Raw genomic sequence first — 13,982 nt, 5'->3', positions numbered from 1 at the left:
TCCCAATTCTTAGGGGTAAATTTTGGGTACATAAATAGAATTGGGATTGGTCGTTAATTTCACCAAGACATTTCTCTGAATCTGTAGTGGAAAAACTGCAGATATCTTGTTCTTGTTTGGTTACTGACGTCAATCCTGTCACCTCTGGTCACAAAGCCAGTTTTTTCTTTGCAGTGCTTATTTGAAAGAAACTCAAGGCCAGATTCAGAAAGCATGAAAGGTGGCGGGGTGAACGTAAGTCGTGATGGTTAAATAATAGCGCCTGCATCCAAGGATGTTGGCTACAATCAAGACAATTTTCTTTTCTTTTAACCAGCATATTTGAATTAAATGGACAAGCACAAAATGATGCTGACGCAATGCTCAGTGGTTAGAGAGCTAGAGGTTAAACAAGGATTCTAGTCAGCAATAGTAAGCTTTTTTATTTTTAGAAATGATCCTTTAGTGTAATTCTTGGCGACCATAGCTGATTTGCAGAACTTACTGGAGGGAACAGCTGAAGGAGGCTGAGAAAGTTGTGCTGGACCCCAACCCTTCATATTGTAAGCAGAGACTTGAACATAGTACTGCCTACCCTGTAAAAAACAAGACATATATTTTTTAAATGTTCTGTTTTCTGTTTGTGTAGAAAAATTGTGTTTTTCTACACAATATCAACAGCTAGATAAAACCAGTAGATCATTCATTTCTGAAATACTCAAACCGGCGCATCTTGCACAAACATGCCACATTAAAAGCCTATGGAAATGAAAACTATGGAATTTAATGGCTGCTGCTTTCCAACATTCTTCTGTAACACTTTAGTTTAGCTCACAATAATAAGGTAGAAGTTGGGGTTAGGTTTTGGGTAGGATTAGGGATAAGATCATACTTTATAAGTAATTATTAAACTGCTACTATCTTCCAATTAATATTTAATCGGTAGTAAACGCACTAGTAGTTAATAGCATGAATTGTGGCCTAATCTAAAGTGTTACCCACTCTTCAAAATGTCTTATTTTAGGTTTAACAGAATAAAGGAACTCAGAGAGGTTGAGAATGAGTAGATTGTGAGTAAAAGTTTATTTTTAGGTAAATTGTCTCTTTAAATAGCTTTGGCTGACTAAATATTTGCATTAAACACCAGATAAACAGATGCACACAGTAAAAAGCAATTACTTTAAAAAGTAAGTAAATCCATTGCCTTAAAAATAATTGATTTGTTAGTTGTTAGCGATTTAGTTTTCTAGCAAATTTTTTAAGAATTTTAGTTGTAACTTAGAGCTAAGTTCTTTTAACTTAATTTTTAGAATTTTGCACATAGTTCATTTACTTAATACTTTGAAGGCTACAATTTTACTCACTTTTTCAACTAATCACTTTTTACAGTGCACCTAATAAAGTGGCTGGAGAGTGTATATTATGGAACTATTCATTTATAGTATAAAACAAAAAAAAGTGCACATCACATTTTACAATGGCACTGTGAATTAAGTTTGACCTTTATCATCATATTTATCTAAAAGAAAATACTCAAAAGTAAGTACTTTTTAAAGTTTGTGTGAAATCAAAATTTACAATGTTTATTTTGCTAGCACATATTGTTGATTTGAAGGTGAACAATGAATCCATAAAAGCTTATCCATTAAAAAGAAAATTTGTTTCTGTAATCTTTAATCAACAGGCACGTAGCCAGGTTCAGGTGGTTTTTACTTACAAAGATATAGTCCTATACATGAGCTCATTTGTCCTATTTTGACTATAGTCCTATTTCGCTACCGTATGATAAATTGTGAATATAACCCCTTTAAAAAAGGATTTAAGAACAAGCGGAATCCTCTGTTTGCTGTCATTTCGGTGTGACTTCAACTAGTCAGTTTTGTCCAATGCAAACATATACAGTCGAACATCCAGCTGTGCATGAAATCATACAATCTGATACAAGTGAAGTGACAATAAACTTAATTGACAATGGACAGTGTTAATTTTTTTAAACTTTAAGATTCCTGTTTTCTAATAATATATAACATAATAAACTTGTATAAAAGATTTTATTTCTTTATTATTCTTTATGAAATATTTTTGGTACATCAAAAAGTGCAGTTATGATGACCATCCGACAAGCTAATCCAGCTAAAAATAGTGCTTAAAATTACAGTGAAAAGCACTATTTAAATCTCATAATTAAATAGAAAATGAGGTGAATAACTGCAAAAAGGTCCACTTTTTGAGAAAAACGAACCCCTATTTCACCAGGCTGGCTATGGGCCTGATCAAACTCTCTGTGTTTGTAGTATCAATCCTTATCCCTGATGGTTTCAGCCACAATTATCTTAACCACACCCCTCTTACCTTTAGTTTGCTAAAAGGGAATGATGCAAAAAGAGAAAGCCCCGCCCCTACTCAAAATTCAGTTTCAGTTGGAAGTACATCAACATACTGAAATAAAAGCAACTTATAAGCCCCCTGGAATCTGGTCGTTATTTTTTTCTATATTTCAGTGCACCTTTTTTTCAAGTTCATCCACAGTGATTAAAATAAAGTTTTTCCACTATTGTGCCAAACAGTTCTAAGAGCAGTTAGGCAGGGTTTTAGTTGTCTTCAAACAGTTCTCAGCCTGGAAATCCAAGGTTAGATGACTGTGCTGAACCAACCTTGACTGCATAACATCACTTCTCTGTTGCCTGGCTGCTAGTTTCTTCATAGCTCCAAGCATTTATGTATTTCTTATTATTCAACAAAGTAAGGCCCCATTTACACTAATACGTTTTAGTTTTAAAACAGTGTTTTAAAACATAAATGATCCACGTCCACACTGGCGTTTCACCTAGTGTTTCTGAAAAGATTTCCGTCCACACTACACCGCTGACAATGAACATCACGTGATCACACACAAATTCTGTTATGCGCTGCAGCTTATGCGCACATTTGAGCTTCAGGAAGTCAGCGAGGGCTTTGAGCACAAAACCCCAGGTAAGAGCAGCGCACGCTGGAAAGTTCATCAAGGATCTACCACTAAATCTCATCTCACTATAGTTGTTAAATGTGATATTAATTCATTTTGTCTTTATCTAACAACTCTTCTGTATTTTGAATCAATTACTTGTTCTCAGGTAACGTGTTTTGGCTGAGTGCAAAGATAAGTTAATACATTAATTTATGTAACCACGTTCACTGAATCTGCACATTTGAATGATTAGTTGCCTTTATTTCCAATAATGTAAAAACCTATTGTGCGTTATACTTTTACAATGGCCATTATTAAATATTAAAACTAATATTCAGCAGAAGCAGTTATGTTCCGTTTTGTTATAAACATGCATACAGTGAAGATGACGGTTATATAAATATATAGTTACTTGATGCATCAACATTTTTGGCTAAGTTGTTAAAACCAAAATGAAAATAGGCAGTTCCTTGTATCATGTTTTCATTTTATTGTTAAGATAGCCAGGGTGATGTGACAGACATTATATTGTACACTGTTCCCTTTGAAGGTTTACCCGACGTGTCCTCTGGAGTTTGTTTTCCATATCAAACTTGTGAAGTTTTAAAGGATGCAGGAATGAACTTTGTGCACTTAATATTGAGAAAAAGCCCCAATACATTTTCAGATGTTTTTGCTTTCCCCCATCCACACTGAAACAGAGCAGCAGCGTTTTGAAAAGAAAACAGCCTCATCAGCGATTTCAAAAGGCTCCGTTTTCGGCACTCAAAAACTCCGGGCTAGTGTGGACAGAAGGCCTAATCGTAGCAAAATTCATGCATTTAAAACTAAAACGTATTAGTGTAGACAGGGCCCTAAATGAAAAGAACTCCCAAATACAGAAATATCTGCTCATCATACATAGCGCTTTTGGTATTACACTTATGTTACCAAGGCAATGACTGACACATTTGTATTACGTTTCAAAGAGTTCTAAGAGACCAATAGTGGAAAAGCAGCTAACATTATTCATTTATTGCTAAAAACTTAGCGTCACTGGAAGCATATAGTATCTGTGGTTCAATGTGCTTTTATCTTACCATGGTGAGGCCTGTAATTGTGCATTTGAGGGACTGCAGATTCTCAAGGATCAGTTCTCCGGCTAACAAAGAGAAGTCCTTCAGACAGCTCCATTCAACTGCAATATACGTCATCACATATTATACAGGATTAATGGCACAGAACATTAATAAATGAGTGGAATCTGAAGACACCATAGGGTAGAACACAACAAGATGTCAAAGAAATGTCATGATGACTGTAATCAAATAGAATTAAAACTACAACTTTATATTTTGAACAGCAAGATTTCCATTAAAAACATTGAGTGAAGTTAAAATTACACAGATTTCTTGAAAAATCAGTTTCTTTGAATTTACTGGATTTATTGGGTGAAAGTTTGAGTATAATAATAATGTGATTTATTTTACATCACTAAGGTATGATTTAAGGTATGATTTGTTTTTTGAAATTTCAAATAAAATTATAATCATTATTTTAAAGAAAATGACAGTCATTTGTTATCATAGAAGACATAATTTTCTTTTAATGATGACTAATGCGTTCCCTAATGCGTTACTCCATACTAATCACTTAAAATGTAACTTAGATCATTTTCAGGAATTAATGATATTTAAATGATGTAAGTTATGTAAATTAAATGTATTTAAATTAATACATGCATTTTTTAAAATATTTAACTTTAGTATAAAATAAAATAAATTAAATTAAAAATAAATACAAATTTAAAAATAATAATAAAATAAAAATTAACAAAAAATAATAAAATAAAAAATAAATAGAAATTAAATTTTATTAAATTAAATTAAAGAAATACATAAAATAAAATAAATAAAAAATAAAATAAATAAAAATGAATTAAAAAAAACAAAAACAAAAAAGATCAATATATATATATATATATATATATATATATATATATATATATATATATATATATATATACATACATACAACAAAATAAGTAAATATTTTTAAAAAATTAAATTAAAATTAAAATTAAATTGTTGCAGTGGAAAGGTGTTTTTTCTTCTTTTATAAAATGTAGTACAAAAAGCCCATTCCTAGAGGAAATGTGGCATACATGATACAGACTAACACACATTAAGTCTTCACTGACCTTTGTATTTGGTCACCACAGCTGAATTCATGCTGGCAGGTTCCTGAAAGCTAACAGTGAGAGTCGTGCTGCCGGTCACACTCAGACGCACCATCAATGGAGCCTCCGGCTGCCCTGAAAGACATGGTTCACGAATCACATTGTATCCCACTAGGAAATAATAGAGCTCTACATTGTGCTTTTGTATAATATATTCCTATAAAGATTTAACATGCAAAACCCACAATAAGAGAGCCATTTGCAGATTGATTCTACCCGAACATGTTTTGAACATCTCTGAACCAAACTGCAGGCTGATTATGTACACAAAAGTAGCTGAGCTGTTTCCTGATCAATTATTTTCACAATCAATAAAAATAAAGGTTGAAATTGCTTACACGCCTTTAAATAGACATCCTGTTGTCCTTCTTACAATGTAATATCTGCTTAGTGCTTGTCTGTTGACCTGCTGTCAGTGTAATTGGAGCCGTCTTGGAGTTTAAGTTGAATCCAAAACTCTGGTTATTTTTTTAAAGATGAATGCACAAATGTTCAGAAAATTTGGTGGTCAAAAATATATTCTCAAAAAAATAAAAAGCCATATATTGTCCAATGCATTAGCCACTGGACATACAGTTGAAGTGTCAGAATTATAAGCCCCCCTATGATTTTTTTAGTTTTTACATATTTCCCAAATGATGTTTATCTGTAACCACAAGGGAGATAAGTGACAACGGAGTGAGAATCCTTATGCAGGTTTTAGTAAGAATCGTAGTCAGACAGGCAGTGATCAACAACACGTGCAAACGGGTACAAATAACTCAATCTGGAGGCATTGTCAAGTAACTGGAAGAAGGTCAGTACAGGCGGCAGATGGTAAACGATTAAACAAAGCAAGGGTCAGAACATGTGAAAACTATACCAGCAAACACTTTGTAATGTTACAGGCTGCTAACCTAATAAGACTCCGCAATGAGAGTGTCAAAGTGAGCTGTATGTGTGTGTAATCAGTACATGAGCAGCATCAGCTGTATGTCTAATTAAAAGAGGCCTGGAACAGGTGTGTGTGTGTGTGTGTGTCTGTGTGTGGTGCATGACAGGTCTTGTAGTCTGTATGGAGGAAGGATTGTAGTCCATGTGAATGTTTTCCAGCAATCCATAAGGGTTAGATCACTGATGATCATGACATTAACAGAGCAAGGAAATTTTCACAGTATTAGTTTTTCTTCTGGAGAAAGTCTTATTTGTTTTATTTCGGCTAAAATAAAAGCAGTTTTTAATTCCTAAAGAGTCATTTTAGGGTCAAAATTATTAGCTCACCTAAGCTATATTTGGTAACACATTATAGTAACTATACACTATGAATCATTTATTAAGCGTTGGCAAATAGTGAATTCATTATTTGTTTAACTCTACATTAAATCTACATTAATTGATGTTAGTAAGCAGTTTATAACTGCAGATACAAATGCTATATATATATATGTATATGTATGTGTGTGTATATATATATATATATATATATATATATATATATATATATATATATATATATATATATAAACATACATACACACACACACACACACACACACACAATTTATTCTCGACTTAAGCACATTTAAAATGTTATACTTTTATATTGAATAAATCATTTGTATTAGGACGTTGTTTTTTTTTTTACGATCATTCAGAATGAGTTAGTAAAGGATTAATAATCTATTCCAATCAACATTAATATTTTACCATTCAGGCATATACTAATATTTAATTTGTATGTTAATAAATGCTTTATTAACTCAACTTTATCCAGTTTTGTTTCCTTGAATTGAGGACTAGTTATGCTTTATAAATCCCTACTAAATGACGTAGCATCAAATGAAGAACACATCTTTGCTATCTTATCTAAAATGTAAAATTACTGTAAAGTTTAAACATTGCTGAATAACAGGAGTGTCAAAATATAACATACAATTGGATAAAACAACAACCATATAATGATTTAACAATATATTATGATACAACAAATCTGTTGAATGTTATGTTAGCGATGTTTAAACTGCACAGTAATTTTATTTTCGTTAAAATTGCAAAGATTTATACAGTATTTCATTTACTATGCTTTCATTGGTGTATACTCTATGCATCTTCTATATTGTGTATCTATAGAAATGAATTAAGTCATTTATTTTATTTGTATTCCTGTTTAGAATATAACTGAGCCTTTAATTGTCATTTATTAGGCATTTATAAAGCATAAATAGTCCTCACTTTAGATTGTGTTGATCTCAACAGCTTATTAATAATTGACTTACACATTTTGAATAATCTTAAAAAGCAGCAACTGTTCTCAAATTACTGGTTTGTAAATGATTCAATACTTAATTTGGAAATGAAATAAATCATAATTAACAAAGTATAATAATACAATCATTAAGTACATTATATGTGTGCTTATAAGTCAAGCATATAACATTTGTGTCTGCATCTAATTTAAATTGCCCTTTAAGCTGAAAAACACTATCTTGAGAAATATCTATAAAAAATAAATAAATAAATAATTTATTGTCATCATGACAAAGATGAAATTAATCAGTTTTTAAAACTCTGTTAAACAGAAATTAGGGAACAACAAATAAACAGGGCGGCTAATAAATCAGGGGCTGGTAATTCTGACTTCAACTTTATATCAAACTATAATCCATACATAATATAATTATCTATTACACTGATAATTAATTAGCTGTACGGTCTAACACCTTCATTGACTTTAAACTATAAATAGGGTTACATTTTCATCATTCAGTCCTTCCTTCCATTCTTCATTTGTCCCATTTAGTGATTGTTTAAGGCTGTTTGGTGATCTCAGTGGTCATACAGTCAACATCCTTCATTTACTCATCAGTGACACGCAGTCTATAAAAGCCTCTGGGTGATTGCATGTAAAGATTTTAGACATCTTCATGGACATTTTTAATGCTTCCAAAAGGTTTGCTGCATACTAACTTACTTATGGGCTTACTAACGCCCATGTATTGAGGTAGTTTAATATGATGTGATTTACTTTCTGTATGAGATTTGATTGGACAGGAATCGCAGGACTGATTTTTCTACCTTAACCAATCACCATAGACAAGTAATAAACAAAGTAGTGGCTGCAGGTTAAAGGAAAATAGTGAAATAAAAGTACCAATACAGCACTAAAAATGTACTCCATGGTAAGAAAAAGTACACATTTTTTAAAACTACTACAGCAAATAAATTACAATTCCTGAGAAAAACTACTCATTTACCAGTGGATAATTTTTTTTTTATTGTGAATGACTACACTCATGAAAACCTGAGTTTATGTTTACACGGAGGAAAAAAATCTTTACAAATGTGGTAACAAAGAGAAAGACTTTTGTTTTTTCTCTATCGAATTAGATTTATTTTATGACTCCACTGGTAGAGATTATCTTGCTTTGTGTCTCAGAAAACAAGATAATCTCATTTTGTTTCTTTAAGGCTGTCTACAAATTTGCATTGCACTCCAAGACAAAAATACTAACATAATAGCTTCAGCAGTGAACAAGTAATTTTTATTAAAAAAAGGTTTTCATAAAAAATTTAGCAAGTCTTTTTAAGATCCAAGCTATTGCCTGTTCACTGTGCTTATTACTTCCATTTATCTGCTTCATCTCCTTGTTTCTCCTTTAATATTGTGCTTACAGTATAAACCCAAAACAAATACCACAACTAATAGTGCCCTTGCGTTTCCCAAAGATCCTCCTCTCACAGATACCTGTGGGTATTTCTCTGCAATCTTATTTGGGAGAGTGTCTGCGGCGGAGCATCACTGATTTATCACTCCTGCCTTCACTCGAGGTTGTTTACAAAGACAAGCCAAACAAAATTCGCCTGATATAACAGATAATCAATATGATAGGAGGGTGAGGGTATTTGTGTGTGTACTTGTGTTTGCAGCTCAGAGTCATTTCAGGCCAATCAACATGATATTAATATCTGTGTTCGCTCTAATAATCATAGCGGTTTGTTTGCACAGTCGTACCACTCTAATAAAGTGCGTCAATATGGGAACAGGTGACCTTTCAGTTCAAAAGCGTACAGATTAGACAAATCTGATTGTAAATAAAACAAAATACAATAATTCTGTCAGTATTGTATTGTAGAAATTACTGTGTGGCTGTTAAATTCTTGATTCTTGATTCAATGCAGTATAAATTGTCAAGTGTTAATTATATTTGTTTATTCTGTTTATATTGTAACATGTAAATAAGTGCTCGGTTTGTGTGTGAGCCTGAACAAGATGTTGCTTATGAGACTGACTGGAGCACTTAGTAAGATAATCAAGCCATCTAAGGAGATTTATTGATTTTTTTTTGTGATTTTTTAGATTTACTGTCATGGATTACAGACTTGAAACTGTGAATGCCAGTACAGAATAACTCTGTGTACAATATCCCTTGGTAAGTTAAACATTGGCTGTTTCTCAATATGTGTTGTTCAGCATTCTTGCATCCTTGTGTTCTAGTTTAACATCATCATCAACTGCCAAAGTTCACTTCTAAAAGTCAAAACCGCAAGAACGGAGGATGTGTGAAAGTTCACTAATGTTTTCTTGATATCGAGGACGCATCGATGCAGACTTAAGAGCAAAATTCGCTCTAGAAGTCCAGAAGTCACTGCAGCTAATTAAAAGAAGTTGGAAGCGCAGCATTTTATATAGATTTATTGCTAAAGTTCAGTATATATATATATATATATATATATATATATATATATATATATATATATATGAGACGGTGAAAGTAAACATTACCATGAAAATCTTTATAAAGGCTTAAACACATTAAGGGTGTTTATTTGCTGAAATTCTTATTAAAATTAGTTTTATTTGTATTGAGCAAAGTTTTTTTGTAAGGTCTTTATGAAAAGTGAAAAGAGGGAAAAACAATAAATCGTTGTATGAATGCTTCAATGGTTAAATAATTTTCCATTAAAAAAAAATGCGCGAAGGTCATATGACCATCGGGAAAAATGCAGCATCTCATTTCTCACAGGACGTGTTCTCGTGGTCTCTGAATTCGTTCTGAGGTAACTTCGAAAGAACGGTCTCGACAAGAAAACGAGTACGTTCTCAGCAATCTTGGAATTAAGATACAGCCATTGACTTGTGAAGTGTTACAGCTTCTGCTGACTAATAGCTTCCCCCAGGTCCTAATGCCCACCCAGTAACATGATTATACCCTAAAAAATAGGGAAATTAAAGTAAAATACACAAATAACATGACATAAAATGTGTAATTTAATCATAACATATTAAATGACTTATTGACTATGACACCAATTTTACAAATCTCAATTCAGTGTCTGTTCTATTTATCCATTTTCTTTACAATATCACTCCTAAGTAGCCTCCCACTGGGTCCTAATTCCTGCTCAATAAGAAATTAATTCAAGTCCCACCACTGTGTTACACTAACTAAACAAAAGTGTTCAGTTCGTTTTATCTAAACATTAAAAACATCAAATGGGGTTAAAAAATACCAAGTTTGATCGTAATTGATTGTGAGAAGCTAACATTAAAATTACACACAGAAAAGATATCGGCATCAGCTCAGCCAAAAGGAGTTTGACAATATCAGCAAAAAATCCAATGTTGTGCATCCCTACTACAACAAGGTCAGAAAAAAAGGCGAATTCCTTTCTCATTTCTGCAATGTTTAAGTCTATTTATTATAACCCTTTTTTTAACTACCTATTTAAATAGTCGTATTTTGAAATATATTTTCTCATTGAAATAAATTTACCCATACTGTGAAATAGAATTTTTGCCATACCGTCTACCCATTAAGTTATGCAAGTATAGTGCATTATTTAATAAATAATTCAATGGTCCATCATCAATTACTTGCCAATTAATGCTTTTTTTTTGTTTGTGAAAGATAGACTCTGCATAGACTTACGTGCATGCTCGAATCCTGTGCGCATGCGCTTGTAGAGTTTGCATCGCCACTCCCAAGCTTTGAGCTGTTTTTCTTTGTCAGACGTTTCCAGGCTGAGACTTTCTCTCATCACCTGGTTGGACAGTTCACTGGCTCTCCTTTGGGCTTCCTGGACTAGTGCTGAGAGGTGAGCGTCTCTGCTCTCCAAACTGACAACTGAAACACAAAGCAGAGTGGTCTATACTAGTACTGGGTGATAACATATGAATAATTATTGTAATGTAATTTTCCATCTATCCACAGTTTTGGCAGCAGCTAGAACTGTGTTTTAAATTGTAGGTTGACTTTGAGGAACTCTGTCAAAACAAATCAATTTTAATAATAAGATTGTGCTACAAATAATCAATACAGATAGTGAAAACCAAATAAGAGAAGCAATTGGCTTTCTGTTTTATTTTTAACCCTCATGAAAATAATGCTATGTTTGGTATTTTAGCATGATATTAGTATCTCTGGCTCAAAGCTCTTTTCAATTTACTGTTTAGTTTATTCAGAATATTTTCTCTTGATATTTTTCGACACATCTGTAATATTACAGCAGATTTCTGGGGGGTCATTCTTGGTCTGCTAAAAGTAATTAGTTAATTTGTAGTTGAATCTAAAAGATTTTAAGTTAATTCATTACAAGTTCTATAAACATCATTGATACGTTCACATGATATTTGTTGTGATATATCTGTCTGGTTGACATTTGTTCTGACAGCAAAAGTGTAGTTTAAATTAATTACGTGTCTGGGTTCTGCAACTTTTATTCTTGAGCAAAACTCTGCTTTTAACTTAAAAGAAATACATATAAATACAGATATCGACTTTGATTGTGTTCATTTTGATCGCCTGGTCTGTTTCTAAGAATTTAATTCAGTCTGAATCAGAGTTTAAATGTGAGGCACAAAGTCACAATGTCTTTTTTCAGACCTATATATCATAGAAAGTGAAAAGACTGTACTTTGAAATGAAAATTAATAACAGATTCGTGCACAACACATTGGTTGTCTACCTTTATCAGTGGCCTTGGTTCTATTCATTTCCTCCCATGGTCAGAAAAAAAAATCTTTATTAAAGAGTTGAGTTGTAAGCCTTGAACAGAACAAAACCAACCAGCTTCAACACGAATCACAGCATTGCACACATTGATATATTTGAAACAGGTGAAAGATTCCTATGTACAAATAATGCCTTTTATTTCATGAAGCTTTGGGATGAACACAATGGAACACAACAACTACACTGAAACATACTATGGATATAATGTGAATATAATGTGCCTTTGTTGAACAAAAAGATAATTAGAACAATCTTGGAAATCAGTAGCCATTGACATTATAGTATATTCCAACTTTTCTAAATTTTTTTTATTTTTTATGTTCAACTAAACAACAACAACAACAACAACAACAACAACAACAACCTACTAATGTTTTGGAACCTGGATCAGAATATAATGAGTACTTTTTCATTTTGGGTGAAATATTACTGTAAGTCAACCGTAAAAACTATATATTTCAATAAACTTAAATTTCAAGAGCATACACAGCATGACTTTTACATCCATGGTAACAACGGTTTCTGATTGGTTGAGCTTTATTAAGGATTATATGTACAGTAGGTGTTACAAAGGTTTGAATGAAAAGCAACAAAACTGCTTAATTAATGTAGAACCAAACAACAAATGATGGATTACTGTTGTGATCACCAGAGATTTAACGGCTGCATATCGCTGGAGAACTACAAACACACCACACAAACAAACTGCAACTCCCAGCATGCACATCACACACACCAGTTCCTGTTTTCCTCTGATTACATACACAAAGCTGGAATATCGTTATAGACTGATTACAAAAACACAGGAGAATTAAAGTGAAGGGGTGTGACATGAATAAACAAACTAAAACAAAACACAGGGTTACATTACAAAAAGTTATTCTAATATTCAGTAACTATTGAAATTTTTGTTCTTTAAAAAAATTCTATGTTTGGTTTAAAAACAAATTGTGCTCAATTTCAATTTATATTTGGTTACACTTTAAAATAATGTCCCATTAGTATGGAACAAAATCAGTGCCAAAAGTATCGAAACAGAATATTTCTGAAGTGAAATCTGGAAATTAAATGTGAAATATTGAATTTAAATATGAAATTGTATTTTGAATTGAAATATTCACAGCTTAAATAAACAGCTATGTTAAGTTTCAGGACCTAAAATTACACACTTGACAATTCAAGTCATTAAAATGCAAGCAGTTGTTAATTCAATGTATAATTTTTTCTGTTACTGTAGTACTATTCAACAAGCTTTTTATATTAATACTTTTTGGCATTGATTTGTTCCATACATTAGTTTATGTTAGTTAAGGTATTTACTAACATGAACAAACAATTAGTCAAACTTTTATTATATCTTTGTTAAGGTTACCTAAAGCTATTTAAGTTAAATATCATTAGTTCATGTTAGTTCTGGTACATTAACTAATATGAACCAACATGTATTTGAATGTTAATAAGACATTAGTAAAAGATACTACTAGATTATTCATACTAAGTTTATGTTAGTAAAGACATTACCTTATATTTGAATAACTCGTTTTCATACTAATTCCTGCCTATAGTAAACTTCCGTATTTATTTGATTTAATTTAACTGATTTAATTTATTTAATTTGATTAGTTTTATTTTACCAAAATATTTATTTTTATTTTATTTTGTTTTATTTTAAAATGTTTTTATTTTATTTTATTTTATTTTATTTTATAAAAATCTTTTCATTCTGTTCAATCTTTTTCGCTTTTTTTGCAAAACAACATTCTACTAGCATAGTAAAGCCAAAACTAAAAGTACTTCAGATTGTGAACACACGTGTCAAGCGGAGCTGCAGATGAAGTCAAATGAA

At 31.8% G+C, this 13,982-nt stretch overlaps 1 protein-coding gene across 4 annotated transcripts in view; it reads right to left on the bottom strand.

Moving 5' to 3' along the window:
- The window catches only part of ankfn1a (ankyrin repeat and fibronectin type III domain containing 1a), a 184,338-nt gene that overhangs the window by 51,800 nt on the left and 118,556 nt on the right, over positions 1-13,982 (bottom strand). For all 4 annotated transcript variants that reach the window (XM_073918607.1, XM_073918608.1, XM_009306802.5 and 1 more), the window contains 4 exons: positions 11,054-11,248; positions 5,106-5,219; positions 4,006-4,103; positions 485-575 (listed from right to left, as the gene is read on the bottom strand). In XM_073918607.1, the coding sequence (XP_073774708.1) occupies positions 485-575; positions 4,006-4,103; positions 5,106-5,219; positions 11,054-11,248 (498 nt within the window). The remainder of the gene's footprint in view (positions 1-484; positions 576-4,005; positions 4,104-5,105; positions 5,220-11,053; positions 11,249-13,982) is intronic.

The sequence above is a fragment of the Danio rerio genome, chromosome 12, assembly GCF_049306965.1.
Source record: "Danio rerio strain Tuebingen ecotype United States chromosome 12, GRCz12tu, whole genome shotgun sequence".
Lineage (NCBI taxonomy): Eukaryota > Metazoa > Chordata > Actinopteri > Cypriniformes > Danionidae > Danio > Danio rerio.
This window is presented reverse-complemented; position numbering and strand designations above follow the sequence as displayed.